Source organism: Oncorhynchus gorbuscha, linkage group LG15, assembly GCF_021184085.1.
Source record: "Oncorhynchus gorbuscha isolate QuinsamMale2020 ecotype Even-year linkage group LG15, OgorEven_v1.0, whole genome shotgun sequence".
NCBI lineage: Eukaryota > Metazoa > Chordata > Actinopteri > Salmoniformes > Salmonidae > Oncorhynchus > Oncorhynchus gorbuscha.
In genome coordinates this window covers 67,882,891-67,901,199 of record NC_060187.1, presented here as the reverse complement: position 1 = coordinate 67,901,199, position 18,309 = coordinate 67,882,891, and the positions used below count along the sequence as shown (strand labels likewise).

The following is an 18,309-nucleotide window of genomic DNA, read 5'->3' as shown; positions in this document are numbered from 1 at the left end:
ATAGCAAGTAAAACACTGGAATGGTAGTTTTGCAATGGAAGAATGTGCAAAGTAGACATAAAAATAATGGGGTGCAAAGGAGCAAAATAAATAAATAAATAAAATACAGTTGGGAAAGAGGTAGTTGTTTGGGCTAAATTATAGTGTTATAGTGTTGATGAGTCTGCAGTCCTTTAGCTCACGTAGCAGACAAGATCTGCTGTATGAGGTACTACAAACCCATGGCAGGGTTAGACAGATGGGTATACAGACAAGATTTACTTGTCTGTATACCAGTGGACAGTGGACAGTGGTGGTGCAGAGATGACAGGAGCAGTGGAAGAGACACTAAGGGCAGGCATCTATTCCAAGTACAGAGGAAAGTCAGGGACAGGAGGATGGCAGGAAGAGACAGAAGAGAGGAGGCTATTTTTACAAGACTAAGGGTGGGACACAGCCAGTTGAATAGGACTTTAAATGTGATAGGAAGCATCCAACAGGAAAGTGTGATTATTGCCAGGAAACAGAGACAGTGGAGCATGTACAGTACTGATACAGTATGAGAGGGAACGAGAGAGGCTGAAATCCAGTATGAGGGAGAAGAAGCTACAGGAAATGAGTTTAAAGAGCATACTTAGTAGAACGTCATTAAATACAGTCTGAAATATTTATATTTTTGGGGCTGGCAGGTAGGATATTTGTATTTATTATGGATCCCCATTAGCTGCTGCCTAGGCATGTGTTTGTGCCTATGTTTGTGTTGCTTCACAGTCCCCGCTGTTCCATTAGGTGTTTTTTTATCTGTTTTTAAAATCTAATTTTCAGTAACTTGATGTAGAATAGAGTTCCATGTGGTCATGGCTCGATGTAGTACTGTGCGCCTCCCAAAAACTGTTCTGGACTTGGGGACTGTGAAGAGACGTTGTGGCATGTCCTGTGGGGTGTGCATGGGTGTCCGAGCTGTGTGCCAGTAGTTCAAACAGACAGCTTGGTGCATTCAAAATGTCAACACCTCTCCTAAATACAAGTAGTGATGAAGTCAATCTCTCCTCCACTTTGAGCCAGGAGAGATTTACATGCATATTATTAATGTTAGCTCTCTGTGTACATCCAAGGGCCAGCCGTGCTGCCCTGTTCTGAACCAATTTCAAAGTCATTTTTTTGTGGCACCTGACCACACGACCGAATAGTAGTTCAGGTGCGACACAACTAGGGCCTGTAGGACCTGCCTTGTTGATAGTGTGGTTAAGAAGGCAGAGCAGCGCTTTATTATGGACATATTTCTCCCCATCTTAGCTACTGTGGTATCAATATGTTTTGACCATGACAGTTTTACAACCCAGGGTTACTCCAAGCAGTTTAGTTATCTCAACTTGCTCAATTTCCACATTATTTATTACAATATTTAGTTGACGTTTAGGGTTTAGTGAATGATTTGTCCCCAATACAATGCTTTTAGTTTTAGAAATATTTAGGACTAACTTATTCCTTGCCACCCACTCTGAAACTAACTGCAACTCTTTAAGTGTTGCAGTCATTTCAGTTGCTGTAGTAGCTGACGTGTATAGTGTTGAGTCATAGACACGTTGTCTTTACTCAAAGTCAGTGGCATGACGTTAGTAAAGATTGAAAAAAGCAAGGGGCCTAAACAGGTACTCTGGGGAATTCCGGATTCTACCTGGATTATGTTTGAGAGGCTTTCATTTAAAAACACCCTCTGTGTTCTGTTGAACAAGTAACTCTTTATCCACATTATAGCAGGGGGTGTAAAGCCATAAGCTGCACTGTAGTCTAATAAGACAGCCCCCACAATCATTGTATCATCAATTTCTCTCAGCCAATCATCAGTAATTTGTGTCAGTGCTGTGCTTGTTGAGTGTCCTTCCCTATAAGCGTGCTGCAAGTCAGTTGTCCATGTTAATCCACTTTGGCAAGCATTGTGTACCATTGCAGTGCTATATATACAGTGCATTCGGAAAGTATTCATATACAGTGCATTCGGAAAGTATTCAGACCCCGTGACTTTTCCCACATTTGTTACATTACAGCCTTATTCTAAAATGGATGAAATTGTTTTCCCCACTCATCACTCTACACACAATAACCCATAATGACAAAGCAAAAACAGGTTTTTAGACATTTTTGCATATGTATTAAGAATAAAAAACTGAAATCACATTTACATAAGTATTCAGACCCTTTGCTCAGTACTTTGTTGAAGCACCTTTGGCAGTGATTACAACCTCAATTCTTCTTGGGTATGACGCTACAAGCTTGACACTCATCTATTTGGGGAGTTTTTCCCATTTTTCTCTGCAGATCCTCTTAAGCTCTGTCAGGTTGGATGGGGAGCATAGCTGCACAGCTATTTTCAGGTGTCTCCAGAGATGTTCGATCGGGTTCAAGACCGGGCTCTGGCTGGGCTGCTCAAGGACATTGAGACTTGTCCCGAAGCCATTCCTGCATTGTCTTGGCTGTGTGCTTAGGGTCATTGTCCCGTTGAAAGGTAAAAGTTTTGCCCTAGTCTAAGGTCCTGAGCACTCTGGAGCAGGTTTTTGTGCTTTGCTCCATTCACCTTTCCCTAATTCTCCCACCATAGGGATGGTGCCATGTGTCCCCCAGACGTGACACTTGGCATTCAGGCCAAAGAGTTCAATCTTGGTTTCATTATACCAGCCAGCAGTCATGTGCCATTCACTGAATTAATGGCTTGAGCCTGGCCACTCTCCCATAAAAGCCTGATTGGTGGAGTGCTGCAGAGATGATTGTCCTTCTGGAAGGTTATCCCATGTCCACAGAGAAACTCTGGAGCTCTGTCAGTGATCATCGGGTTCTTGGTCACCTCCCTGACCAAGGCCATCTCTCCCGATTGCTCAGTTTGGCCAGGCGGCCAGCTTTAGGAAGAGACTTGGTGGTTCCAAACTTCTTTAATTTAAGAATGGTGGAGGCCACTGTGTTCTTGGGCACCTTTAATGCTGCAGACATTTTTGGTACCCTTCCCCAGTTCTGGGCCTCGACACAATCCTGTCTCGGAGCTCCATGGAAAATGTATTCGAACTCATGGCTTGGTTTTTGCTCTGATATGCACTGTCAACGATGAGAACTTATACAGACAGGTGTGTGCCTTTTCAAATCATGTCCAATAAACTGAATTTACCACAAGTGGACTCCAAGTAGTAAAAACATCACAAGGATGATCAATGGAAACAGGATGCACCTGAGCTCAATTTCGAGTCTCATAGAAAAGTGTCTGAATACTTATGTGAATAAGGTTGTTTTGTTTGACACATTTGAAAACATTTCTAAAAACCTGTTTTCACTTTGTCTTTATGGGGTATTTTGTGTAGATTGATGAGTAAAAAAAAAAGTACTTTAAAAAAAATATGGCTGTAATGTAACAACATTTGGAAAAAGTCAAGGAGTCTGAATACTTTCCGAATGTATTTTCTCCCTGCCAACCGTCGATAAACCCCCCTGAAGAAGAAGATTCCAAAACATACGGAGGAGGGGCTCAGTGAATGTTTTGGAAAGTGGGTCAAGGTGTCAGATGAAAGTGCCGGCCAGTCCAGACACTCCTTCTCTGTGGGAGCCGAAGGAGGAAGCAGAAATGGCGGTGCTGCTAATATTTTGATAGACAACAAAATTTTATAGCAGCACAGACTTCTGGTGCCTCATTTATCAATATTGCGTTGAAACTATACTAAAATACTACTTACGTACGGATGTTGGAATGTTCGTACGCCTAGAAAAAGTGTGATTTATCAAACAATTCTATGAGCATCATACGCACACCGGTAGGAGATAATCATTGATAAACGTAAATTGTTCTCAGTGCTCGTGCACTACCTTGGCTATTTGCATTTCGAAATTTCCCTAATTAACCATATAGTCAAAATCATCGATTTAACGTCCACGAGGAAAACCCAAATCCGTACCATGAAATACAAAAGGCGTAACCAAAAAAAACTTTAAAAAAATACTTTTCTGACACTGAAATAGAGGTGCTAGTGTCAGAGATTGAGTACAACCAAAACGTTTTATTTGGCTCGCTCAGATGTGGCTTCACCAGTAAAAAATAAAAAATAAAAATAAAAACTTTTCTACAAAGAGAGGTTTATTAGGACAATTCAAGTTGCTTTAGCAGTGGCAAATATACTTGAAATGCGTAGGCAACTCCCACCAAACAGCCGTCCATCCACAACAGCTTCCACCAGTAGACATATAAAGCCAACATTGCTGTTCTACAGAATTAACGAATCGTGCGTTACACCTTGCCACCACATTCAGCGCGTCTTTTGCCCATCATATAACCTATCACCTGCTTTTAAGGCGATGTGGGTGCGGTCTCTCGCTCGTTCATATTTGGGAACCCATTGACGACGTCATGGCAAAGAACCCCTCTTGAAAAAATACTGCACTTTAGGCTATATGGATTAGTATTGTAACAAATTCACTGATGTGGTCAAATTATATGATATAGGCTGGTAAGTACCTAGGTCCAGCCGGCCAGGTAGGTGGGTCCGGCTAGCTAGCCAGGTCCAGGCCGGCTAGGTAGGTCGGCTGGACCTACCTACCTGGCCAGACCTAGGTTCAGCCGACCGGCCAGGTAGGTAGGTAGGTCCGGTCATGTAGGTAGGTCCGGCCAATTAGGTAGGTTTGGCTGGCCAAGTAAGTATGTCCGGCTGGCTGGCAAGGTCCAGGCCGGCTAGGTAGGTCAGCTGGACCTACCTACCTGGCCAGACCTACCTACCAAATTAGGTAGGTAGGTCCAGCAGGCCAGGTAGGTTCAGCTGACTGGCCAGGTAGGTCCGGCCAGCTGGCTGAATCCTACCTGGCCAGCCGGCCCAACCTTCCTGGCCGGCCGGCCAGACCTAATGAAACAGGATTTTATTGAGCTGATCAACACCGTAAAATGCTCTCATATCTGAATTTATACTGACAATTTCAACACAAAAGATGCTTTACAGGGACGATGGATTCAACCCAAACCATCTAGGCGCCTGGACCCTTTTCATATTTCAAGGCTGCGTTAAGATATTGGCACAGAGACAGACCAAGCCCTGCTCACGTAATACCTCCCGTCCTCTCTAAGCGTTATGGTCGTACTGTTGTCTATACTATACATGTAGAGGGCTTGGGCTATGCACCATCATTGGTTACTCTGAGAGTTGCTCATATTGACATTGGCTGCAGCCTCAGGCCCTATGCTGCTACCCTTGGCAAAGTCATTCCAACTTCTTATTATTCCTCTATTGCTAACAGGGTGAGACCAAATGGTGCAGTTTTATGAAATCTTATAGCCATACCAACAATATCAGCATCAACCATCAGATAGGCCCTGCAACCGCCTATTGAACGTAGCTTGTTTGAATTGGAGTTTCCATGTGAGTTTAAACACCGTAAAGGACTTGTGTTGATGCATCTGAACATTAGGAGCTTACTTCCTAAACTGGATTAAGATCAAGATCTATGCAGATGAAGTTGGATATTCTGGTATGGACTGAATCTTGGGGACATTCTGGACTCTGATATTAAAGCCATAGGCCACAGCTACACTCATAGGCTTTATAAAAAAAATAACTGACATGGCTCATACTGCATTAACCAAAATGTTTTATGACAATAATATTGGTAGCACAGTACTTAGTGTAAAATAAAGGTTGACACTTGTTTTTTACGTCTTTCCCACTAGATGGCAGTGCTGGCAAAGACATGAAGAGTGGAACATGGAACCTAAAACTGAAGTTGGAGGTACATGAGGATTGTGGACTGATGCTGGGTTTAAATCAAAATGGGCTGCATCTCCTCTTCTCCAGCCTTCTTATGCACTAATGTGAAATTGCACTGGTGACCTATTCTATGTGTATTCATGAAGGAAATGAGTCGGGTTAAAACAATACATAAAAAAATCTTTCTTGTGCAATTTATATTATATAGGCTGCATTAAGATTTTGTCTTTCAATTTTTTTTAGGCCATCTGGCATTAGTGCACAATCCTTAGCTTTAAGGCCTAACTTTACACGTGCCAAATAGCCTTCACGCCAAACGCTTTTGTGAACTGCCAGAACAATTCCACTGAGGCAAAAAGAAAAATGTCGAAATTTAATTAAATTAGAGTAAATCTGCAAAATGGAGAGTTTAAAATAAAGAGAAGGGAGGACCAGAAAAGTTATGTATGGCAAAAATGTGGGTAGATGGTAAAAGAGGATGATAGCAGTGCCTATGTGTGATGTTGGGGCGGCAGGGTAGCCTAGTGGTAGCCTAGTGGTAGCCTAGTAACCGGAAGGTTGCAAGTTCAAACCCCTGAACTGACAAGGTACAAATCTGCCGTTCTGCCCCTAAACAGGCAGTTAACCCACTGTTCCTAGGCCGTCATTGAAAATAAGAATTTGTTCTTAACTGACTTGCCTGGTTAAATAAACAATGACTGTGAGGCGCTACACTAATTTGATGGCAACAAGATAGGCCTATGTCGCGCCCAGGAAACAGTAGCCTACTCTTCAGATGGCTTAGATGAAAACTGAAATCTGGCACTGACTGACCGTTCCTCTGTCCATTGTCTGTGTTCTTTTGCCTATGTTAATCTTTTCTTTTTATTGGCCAGTCTGAGATATGGCTTTTTCATTGCAACTCTGCCTAGAAGGCCAGCATCCCAGAGTCGCCCCTTCACTGTTGACGTTGAGACTGGTGTTTTGTGGGTACTGTTTAGTGAAGCTGCCAGTTGAGGACTTGTGAGGTGTCTGCTTCTCAAACTAGACACTCTAATGTACTTGTCATCTTGCTCAGTTGTTCACCGGGGAATCCCACTCCTCTTTCTATTCTGGTTAGGGCCAGTTTGCGCTGTTAGACAGCATTGTACGAGATCTTTAGTTTCTTGGCAATTTCTCGCATGGTATACCCTTCATTTCTCAGAACAAGAATAAACTGACGAGTTTCAGAAGAAAGTGCTTTGTTTCTGGCCATTTTGAGCCAGTAATCGAACCCACAAATGCTTCTTTAATCAGAACAACAGTTTTCAGCTGTGCTAGCGTAATTGCAAAAGGGTTTTCTAATGATCAATTAGCCTTTTAAAATGATAAACTTGAATTAGCTAACACAACGTGCCATTGGAACACAGGAGTGATGATTGCTGATAATGGGCCTCTGTTCACCTATGTAGATATTCCATTAAAAATCGACCGTTTCCAGCTACAATTGTCATGTATAATATTAACAATGTATACACTGTATTATTTCTGATCAATTTGATGTTATTTTAATGACAAAACATGTGCTTTTCTTTCAAAACAAGGACATTTCTAAGTGACCCCAAACTTTTCAACAGTAGTGTGTGTGTAACATATATATATATATATATATATATATATATATATATATATATATATATATATATATATATACACTGCTCAAAAAAATAAAGGGAACACCTAAACAACACAATGTAACTCCAAGTCAATCACACTTCTGTGAAATCAAACTGTCCACTTAGGAAGCAACACTGATTGACAATACAATTCACATGCTGTTGTGCAAATGGAATAGACAACAGGTGGACATTATAGGCAATTAGCAAGACACCCCCAATAAAGGAGTGGTTCTGCAGGTGGGGACCACAGACCACTTCTCAGTTCCTGTGCTTCCTGGCTGATGTTTTGGTTACTTTTGAATGCTGGCGGTGCTTTCACTCTAGTGGTAGCATGAGACGGAGTCTACAACCCACACAGGTGGCTCAGGTAGTGCAGCTCATCCAGGATGGTACATCAATGCGAGCTGTGGCAAGAAGGTTTGCTGTGTCTGTCAGTGTAGTGTCCAGAGCATGGAGGCGCTACCAGGAGACAGGCCAGTACATCAGGAGACGTGGAGGAGGCCGTAGGAGGGCAACAACCCAGCAGCAGGACCGCTACCTCCGCCTTTGTGCAAGGAGGAGCACTGCCAGAGCCCTGCAAAATGACCTCCAGCAGGCCACAAATGTGCATGTGTCTGCTCAAACGGTCAGAAACAGACTCCATGAGGGTGGTATGAGGGCCTGACGTCCACAGGTGGGGGTTGTGCTTACAGCCCAACACCATGCAGGACGTTTGGCATTTGCCAGAGAACACCAAGATTGGCAAATTTGCCACTGGCGCCCTGTGCTCTTCACAGATGAAAGCAGGTTCACACTGAGCACATGTGACAGACGTGACAATCTGGAGATGTCGTGGAGAACGTCCTGCTGCCTGCAACATCCTCCAGCATGACCGGTTTGGCGGTGGGTCAGTCATGGTGTGGGGTGGCATTTCTTTGGGGGGCCGCACAGCCCTCCATGTGCTCGCCAGAGGTAGCCTGACTGCCATTAGGTACCGAGATGAGATCCTCAGACCCCTTGTGAGACCATATGCTGGTGTGGTTGGCCTTGGGTTCCTCCTACTGCAAGACAATGCTCGACCTTGTGTGGCTGGAGTGTGTCAGCAGTTCCTGCAAGAGGAAGGCATTGATGTTATGGACTGGCCCACCCGTTCCCCAGACCTGAATCCAATTGAGCACATCTGGGACATCATGTCTCGCTCCATCCACCAACGCCAAGTTGCACCACAGACTGTCCAGGAGTTGGCGGATGCTTTAGTCCAGGTCTGGGAGGAGATCCCTCAGGAGACCATCCGCCACCTCATCAGGAGCATGCCCAGGCGTTGTAGGGAGGTCATATAGGCACGTGGAGGCCACACACACTACTGAGCCTCATTTTGACTTGTTTTAAGGACATTATATTTATTTTTTTATTTTTTATTTTACCTTTATTTAACAACGCAAGTCAGTTAAGAACAAATTCTTATTTTCAATGGCCTAGGAACAGAAAAACATCAAAGTTGGATCAGCCTGTAGTGTGGTTTTCCACTTTCATTTTGAGTGTGACTCCAAATCCAGACCTCCATGGGTTGATACATTTGATTTCCATTGATCATTTTTGTGTGATTTTGTTGTCAGCACATTCAACTATGTAAAGAAAAAAGTATTTAATAATAATATTTCATTCATTCAGATCTAGGATGTGTTATTTTAGTGTTCCCTTTATTTTTTGGAGCAGTTTATATATATATATATATATATATATATATATATATATATATATATATATATATATACACAGTACATTATTATTCTGCAATACTGCTAGACACTTAGCAATTTTATGAAGTTGGCTTTATCTAGCCCATTTCAGGCTATCAATCAAGTTAGACTAGCTAGCATATTTAGTTTCTTTAAAATAATAACCACAAGTCAGGAGAATACAGACAGCTCAAGAGGTATGATTAGATATGCAGAAAAATACATATAATTAGAATAATAATTATGGCTCTAGATTGCAGGGAAAAGCTGTTTCAGGTGTTTGAAGAATGAAAAACCATCCTCCGGACCACCCTCACATACTTTGTGCTCCCTGCTGATTTTCTTTTTGTGTGTGTGTGTGTGTGTGTGTGTGTGTGTGTGTGTGTGTGTGTGTGTGTGTGTGTGTGTGTGTGTGTGTGTGTGTGTGTGTGTGTGTGTGTGTGTGTGTGTGTGTGTGTGTGGAGGAGGAGGATGCGTGTGTAAGTGATCTGATTTATAGAGAGAATCTCTTTCGGAGGGCAGTGGAGACATTGATCCATGCAGATATAATATCTCTGCTGTCAAAAAGGTTGGCACTTCTACCTGTGAATTGCGGCAGTCGGTCTCTCTCTCTCGGTCTCTCTGTGTCTGTTCCAACCATTTATATCCTTCATCTCTATATATATCTTTCTCCCCCCTCTCTATCGATCTATCTTTCCTCTCTTTTCTCTCTCACAGTCTCTGTCTTCCCCTTCTCTATCGTTCACTCTCAAGCTCCCTCTATCATTCTCTCCTCACTCTATCTCTCAGCAGTTTCTCTCTATCTCTCCCTTAGGAGATAATTTGGTATCTGTGATGAGAAGCGTTTCCTTGCTTTAACGATTCGATAACGACCCCCTCCCATCAATCCTTCACTACGTTGTCCTCTCCACTCTGTTTTCCTGTCATGTGTTTCTCAGGCCGTTATCATTGATGGCACATTATGGAGTTAACTATGGAGATATCAAAAGTGTTCAAAATAAGAAATATCTTGGAAAGTGCCTGCAAGTGCGTTTAAGTGCATATAAGTACCTATAAGTTGCTAGAATTATTTTCCAGCACTCGGAAGAGGAGGTTAAGGACTTTTTAATAACTGTTGCAGTTCAATCTCATCCTCATTTGAAAGTATTGTGTGTGTGGGGAGATGGTATTAAAGGGACCTTATTACCAGGAATTATATTATCAGCAGGAGGAGGTGGAGGAGGAGGAGGGAGTTTATTTTCGGCCAATAAATTCCCAGTGTTCCGTATCAGAACTTTACTGCTCAGTATGAATTAGCTGGTCATTGTGATGTCATCAGATAGAACCACATAGAATATTCCACAGAGGATGGAAGTATTCAGTCAGTGCATATAGCATTTTTAATAGGGGTCTAGCACCTGTCAATCAAATTAAATAGAATTCTCATAATAAGAGACGTCGTTTTCCCAAATGACATAAATCTGATTACCATGTTGCAGGAGAACATTCACTTAGACATTTCAGACCTGATTTCCCTCATGAAAAATGTATAAACCACATACAATAATGTCAATGAATTATAATCCACATAACAATTCACATTTCCTGTTGCTGTAGGATTATTTTCCTGCTGTAGCAAATTGGCTCAAATTTAGATCCTACATCTGTATCTAAAGATGTGATAGGGAGGGAGGGAAATGACGGTCAGAGAAAGCGAGAGTGAGATTGTGAGGCAGAGTGTGAGAGAGGAAGAAACAGGGAGAGGGAGAGAGCAAGATAGTTTGATGGTGGTTTGTCTGGTGGGAACTGGCTGACTCTAATCAGCAGAAATGTAATGTCTTAATAGGCCAGTGCAGTAACACACACACACAAACACACACACACCCGCACATAGTTTTAAAAGGCCGTAGCAGTCAATAAAGTTCCTAATGTGCTTTAAGAAATTAAGCCTTCGGAGAGGAGCAGAGTGCATGTAGGATATTAACCCCAGGCAGTAACCTGCTCTATCAATGCTCTAATTAAATTACCCTCACACACGCATCTATAGCACACACACACACACACATCTATAGGACACACACTAGGACATACACACAGACTGGGACAAACTCTTCAAGAGGAGGATGAAATTAGTAAGATAAGAGAGATAAGGCCCCTGTGCTAGTGGTTTATAGATTTCTATATTTATTGACCTTGACTGTTTCTTATGGATTTATGGATTATGTTTTGATAGCCTGTTTCAGAGCACAATCTCTCACTGGTCGCTGCACTCCTCAATATGAATCCGGAGTTTATATATTTTTTTGTAGAGATTGGCTTTTTAATGGAATATGTCACCCATCTGTGGGGCATTCTTGCCTTCTTTGTTTCTTTCTTTTTAACCTCAATTCAATATTCAAAAGGCACTCACACATCTGAGCTATCTTTGTTGCTGGTGCCTGGTAACAATTGAATAAGATGAATTCAATCAATTGCAGAAGAAGAAGGAAACCGCTCAGAATGTTTACGCTATATTTTATGGACAGGTGTTGTTTGTGTCCAACACTGTATCAGAGGTGTGAAGCTGTTTCTCTGTTCAGGGGAATTAAGACCACCAGCCATCCTCACATACTTATACCCTCAGATTTTGTGGGCATGACGCCTCACATCCATGATATACCCTGGACATTGTAATTGGATATTGACACGAAACCACTCCTGTCCCTAAAATATGGTGGACATATTTGAACCCACAGTGCAGTTTCCATTACCTGATTAAATTGGGACATCTGTCTAGACTCTCTTTCTCTGAATCTCCCGAGGTCAATTCAGGCTACCGTATTCAACAGAGGATATGTGTGTGAAGATCTGATAACATTCAGTATCAAAAATATGCAAAAATCGAGAAAATCAGAAATGGGGCAAACACTTTTTCACTGCACTGTACCACGGTCTCAAACACATTATGGCTTAAACTCAGAACAGAGACAAAGTTTATAGTTTACAGTAATAATAAAAAAAGGTCTGGAGAGCAGATGGAAAAAGAGGAGAAATGGGAGTCTGTGTTTTCTCCTTGAGAAAATGACACTCATTGTTTCCTAGGGTCCATTGGGCAGCTCAATGCTGAAACTTAATCATCACACACAAACAAACACACACACACACACACTTGCACACGCTCACTAGTGTGCATACTCACACACACGCAAATAGACACACACACACACATAAAATGCACAGAAAACACACACATGCACACACTCACTCATGCACATACACAAACTCATTCAAATAGACACACATACACACATATACAGTACACTCACATAGGCTTATACACATACACAGAATGACTTAATGAAGAATGACCTTTTTCTGCATTCTCCATCTCTTCTCCTGCAGTCATGGATCATGGGAGACCAGGGAGACAAAACATAGTCTAATATAGAAGGAGAATGCAGGACCACAGCCTTTAGGGAGTGAGAAACAGCAGGTGTGTGTGTGTGTATGTGTGTGTGATGGGGAGAGAGGGACTGAGAGAAAATGAGATTGGTAAATTGGATAGTGCGCTTTCTTTCCCAAAATGAAAGTGGCTCTTATATTTGGGGAAAAAAGTGATGGGGTGTGAAGAAAATCCATCTGAAGGAGGGAGGGATGCCGGTAACCCTGAAGAAATGACAAGGGCCCACAAACAGAAAACGAATCAGGGAGAAAAGCAGACAAACAGATTGTATAGAAAGCCAAGGGCTCCCCATGAGACTGTTAGAAACTTCACTGAAACTTTGCTGGAGAAAATGTACTCATTGTTACATGTAATGTACATAATTAAAGTGGAACGGACAGCGCCTTAACTATTTTGCAGATATGAAACAATCATAACATCCGTCAAAAATAACAAACTCCCAGTTTATGTTTCAAAACCAAATTCAGAAGACGTTTTAAAAATGTGTTCTATTTGACAAAACATTCCATGATGTACTGTATGGCAGGGTAACACTTTACTTGACACCCAGCTTCATAACATGTTATGAAATGGTCATAACCATGCCATAATATGTCATAACAGCTGACATAACTTGTCATAACCTGTCATAATATGGTCATAACACTGCCAGGACACATATTTAGACCTGTTGTGACATATATTGCATTAATTTATGGCTGGTTATGACACCTACATAAGTGTCTAAACCCATAAAACATACCACACAAGGCAAAACATTCCATTACACCAGGTATTCCCAAACAGTGGTATTCCCAAACAGGGGTATTCCCAAACGAAAACAGGATTCACATGTAAAAAAAACAACATTTTCAAACAGTCCATCTACACATTTTCAAACAGTCCATTTATATTTTCCAACTGGGCTATAAATTTGGGTGAGGTTTTATCTCGCCTAAGTAGCATTGTTTCACTGCCAAAAATTCAATTAAACCAACTGAACAAAATACTGCTGAACAATTAATCAAATGGCCACTGGGCTATTACATTGACCCCCAATTATTATTTTATTTTTTACTTGAGTATATTTGGTAAATATTTTCTTAACTCTTCTTGAACTGCACTGTTGGTTAAGGGCTTGTAAGCAAGCATTTCACGGTAAAGTCTACACTTGTTGTATTACGCGCATGTGACAAATAAAGTTTGATTTGATTTTAGTGTTCAGCGAAATAACAACACAATGTCAAATACAGGTAGCATAGTAAAATAATTAACATCCAATCACATTAACTGTTACTCTCTCGCGGGAATTCCACTAACAGTCCGTACGTAGCCAAACGTAGCTGCTGCTCATTCCTTTTGTTAGAAAATGGATAAATGGTTATAAAAAGTAAGACCTGCGTCCCTAGAGACATATACCAGCTCTACTGTCAACGACAAAAGTTGTTCTGCTTCCACGACCACATCCAATGCTAGCATCAGTAATTCTACATTCGTTGTTAGCCCAGCTAGCATGGACACTGGCAGTTTATGAATCTGATGCAGCCTAAAAGCTACTGCCCACTTACCCAGAAAATCACCGAACAACAAACAGGGACTTTGGACCATCGAAGAGGCGCAAATATTACGAGAAATACATTGATTTTGGGTTCACTTATATTGGGAGTAGTGCCTTTCCTCATCCACAGTGTGTTATATGTGCAAAAGTACTATCTCACAACTCAATGAAACCTTCACTCTTGCGCAGACATTTAGAAACAAAACATGCCAATTTGAAAAATAAGCCAAGGGAGTTTTTGGAGCGAGAATTAAGATGACTTTAGAGTAGTAAGACATGTATAAAAGCAAAAGATGACTTTAATAAGAGGGGCTAGAATATATGGTGAACTACCGAGTGGCTAGGACAGGCAAGCCCCATACTATTGTGGAGGACTTAATTCTTCCTGCTACCGCGGATATGACTGGGACAATGCTGGGGGAAAAGGCCAAAAAACTGTACAGACAATGCCTTCATCAAACAATACTGGTTCACGACACATCAGTGACATGGCAGGAGATGTTTTGAAACAATTACTGCTTCACATATACAGTGGGGCAAAAAAGTATTTAGTCAGCCACCAATTGTGCAAGTTCTCCCACTTAAAAAGATAAGAGAGGCCTGTAATTTTCATCATAGATACACTTCAACTATGACAGAGAAAATGAGAAAAAAAATCAGGAAAATCACATTGTAGGATTTTTAATGAATTTATTTGCGAATTATGGTGGAAAATAAGTATTTGGTCATCTACAAACAAGCTAGATTTCTGTCTCTCACAGACCTGACTGAATCTGCAATAGGTAAGCTTGGTTTGAAGAAATCAACTGGGGGAGCAATTATTAGGAAATGGGAGACATACAAGACCACTGATAATGTCCCTCGATCTGGGGCTCCACGCAAGATCTCACCCCGTGGGGTCAAAATGATCACAAGAACGGTGAGAAAAAATCCCAGAACCACACGGGGGGACCTAGTGAATGACCTGCAGAGAGCTGGGACCAAAGTAACAAAGCCTACCATCAGTAACATACTATGCCGCCAGGGAATCAAATCATGCAGTGCCAGACGTGTCCCCCTGCTTAAGCCAGTACATGTCCAGGCCCGTCTGAAGTTTGCTAGAGAACATTTGGATGATCCAGAAGGAGATTGGGAGAATGTCATATGGTCAGATGAAACCAAAATATAACTTTTTGGTAAAAACTCAACTCGTCGTGTTTGGAGGACAAAGATTGCTGAGTTGCATCCAAAGAACACCACACCTACTGTGAAGCATTGGGGTGGAAACATGCTTTGGGGCTGTTCTTCTGCAAAGGGACCAGGACAATTGATCCGTGTAAAGGAAAGAATGAATGGGGCCATGTATCGTGAGATTTTGAGTGAAAACCTCCTTCCATCAGCAAGGGCATTGAAGATGAAACATGGCTGGGTCTTTCAGCATGACAATGATCCCAAACACACCGCCCGGGCAACGAAGGAGTGACTTCGTAAGAAGCATTTCAAGGTCCTGGAGTGGCCTAGCCAGTCTCCAGATCTCAACCCTATAGACAATTTTGGGTGGGAGTTGAAAGTCCGTGTTGCCCAGCAACAGCCCCAAAACATCACTGCTCTAGAGGAGATCTGCATGGAGGAATGGGCCAAAATACCAGCAACAGTGTGTGAAAACCTTGTGAAGACTTACAGAAAACGTTTGACCTCTGTCATTGCCAACAAAGGGTATATAACAAAGTATTTATAAACTTTTGGAACCAGAACTTAGATCGTCACAGGAGGCTCTGGACTGAGTACCCCTGCTGAATGCTCTGGACCGCCGACCATCGCTGGAGGTTCTGGACCAACGACTGTCGCTGGAGGCTCCAGAACGCCGACCGTTGCTGGTGGTTCTGGACCGCAGACCGTCTCAGAAGGTTCCGGACTGTGAACCGTCTCAGGAGGTTGCGGACTGTGGACCGTCTCAGGAGGTTCCAGACTGGGAACTGTCGCTGGAAGCTCTGGACTGAGAACTGTCGCCGGAAACTCTGGACTGTGGAGGTGCCTTGGAGACCTGATGCGTGGTGCCGGCACTTGTGGTACTGGGCTGGTGACATGCATCTCAGGGCGAGTGCGAGGAAGAGGCACAGGACGTACTGGACTGTGGAGGCGCACTGGTGGCCTGATGCGTGGTGCCGGCACTGGTGGTACCGGGCTGATGACACGCACCTCAGGGCAAGTGCGGGGAGCAGGCACAGGACGTACTGGACTGTGGAGGCGCACTGGAGGTCTGATGTGTGGTGCCGGCACTGGTGTTACTTGGCTGGTGACACGCACCTCAGGGCGTGTGTGAGGAGCAGGAACAGGACACACCTGACTGGGAAAGCGCACTTGAGGGAGAGTGCGAGGAGCAGGAAGAGGACCTACCGGACTGGGAAGGCGCACTTGAGGGAGAGTGCGAGGAGCAGGAAGAGGACCTACCGGACTGGGAAGGCGCACCTCAGGGAGAGTGCGAGGAGCAGGAACAGGACACACCGGACTGGGAAAGCGCACTTGAGAGAGAGTGCGAGGAGCAGGAAGAGGACCTACCGGACTGGGAAGGCGCACTTGAGGGAGAGTGCGAGGAGCAGGAAGAGGACCTACCGGACTGGGAAGGCGCACTTGAGGGAGAGTGCGAGGAGCAGGCACCGGACGTACCGGACTGGGAAGGTGCACTGGAGACCTGGTGTGTATAGCCGGCATCAATTGTTCCTGAACTTTAACACACTTCTCAGGACGAGTACGGGGAACTGACTCAGGTGGCATTGGACGACTAACACGCTCCTCAGTGTGAAAGCCATGCATACTACGCCAAACCAATAGCTCTCTCTCTCTTCACTCTCCTCCAATTTGTCCAACAGCTCCTCGAAGGTTTCTAACTCTCCCCTCCGTTCACTCTCTTCCAATTTGTCCAATAACTCCTCGACAGTCTCACCCCTCAACGTCGTCGACCACTCCGTGTGCTGACCACTCCGTGTGCCCCACCCCAAAACAATTTGGGGGCTGACTCTCATGCTTGCTTCAATGAGATATCTCCTCGTATCGTCACCGTTCTGCTTTTGCTGACTCTATCTCTTCCTTCGGACGGAGATACTCCCTGGCCTGCATCCAGGGTCCTTTTGTCATGTTTTGTCATTAATTATCATGTCTTGTCCCTGTGCTTCCCCTTCTATTCGTTTCCCTCTGCTGGTCTTATTAGGTTCTTTCCCTCTTTCTATCCCTCTCTCTCCCCCTCCCTCTCTCACTCTCTCGCTCTCTCTTCTCTCTATCGTTCCGTTCCTGCTCCCAGCTGTTCCTATTCCCCTAATCAATCATTTAGTCTTCCCACACCTGTTCCTGATCCTTTTCCCTGATTAGAGTCCCTATTTCTCTCCTTGTTTTCCGTACCTGCCCTGTCGGATCCTTGTCTATATTCACCGTGCTGTGTCTATGTTTTGCCCTGTCGTGTCGTGTTTCCCTCAGAGGCTGCGTGGTGAGCAGGTGTCTGAGTCTGCTAGGTTCAAGTGCCTTCCCGAGGCAACCTGCAGTTCTTGATCAAGTCTCCAGTCTGTTCTCGTCTTTACGAGTAGTATTATGCCTTTTGTTTTGTTAAGTATCTTACTGGATTAAAAACTCTGTTTTCGCCAAGTCGCTTTTGGGTCCTCATTCACCTGCATAACAGAAGGATCCGACCAAGGAATGGACCCAGCGACTACAGAGGCTCGTAACACTGCCGTCAAGATCCAAGGAGCCATGCTCGGCAGACACGAGCAGGAATTGTCTGCTGCTCGCCATGCCGTGGAGAACCTGGCCGCTCAGGTTTCCGACCTCTCTGGACAGTTCCAGAGTCTTCGTCTCGTGCCACCTGTTACTTCCTGGCCTGCCGAGCCTCCGGAACCTAGGGTTAATAACCCACCTTGCTACTCCGGGCAGCCCACGGAGTGCCGCTCCTTTCTCACCCAGTGTGATATTGTGTTCTCTCTCCAACCCAACACATACTCTAGCGAGAGAGCTCGGGTTGCTTACGTCATTTCACTCCTTACTGGCCGGGCCCGAGAGTGGGGCACAGCTATCTGGGAGGCAAGGGCTGATTGTTCTAACAATTACCAGAACTTTAAAGAGGAGATGATTCGGGTTTTTGACCGTTCAGTTTTTGGTGGGGAGGCTTCTAGGGCCCTGGCTTCCCTATGCCAAGGTGATCGATCCATAACGGATTACTCTATAGAGTTTCGTACTCTTGCTGCCTCTAGTGACTGGAACGAGCCGGCGCTGCTCGCTCGTTTTCTGGAGGGACTCCACACAGTGGTCAAAGATGAGATTC

General features: G+C 43.7%; 1 protein-coding gene across 1 annotated transcript in view; it reads left to right on the top strand.

Moving 5' to 3' along the window:
- Positions 1-539: 539 nt before the first annotated feature.
- LOC123997857 (metalloreductase STEAP4-like) overlaps positions 540-18,309 on the top strand; it is a 57,317-nt gene continuing 39,547 nt past the window's right edge. Inside the window, exons 1-2 of the mRNA XM_046302474.1 lie at positions 540-668; positions 5,672-5,730. Of these exons, the coding sequence (XP_046158430.1) occupies positions 5,706-5,730 (25 nt within the window). The 5' untranslated portion in view covers positions 540-668; positions 5,672-5,705. The remainder of the gene's footprint in view (positions 669-5,671; positions 5,731-18,309) is intronic.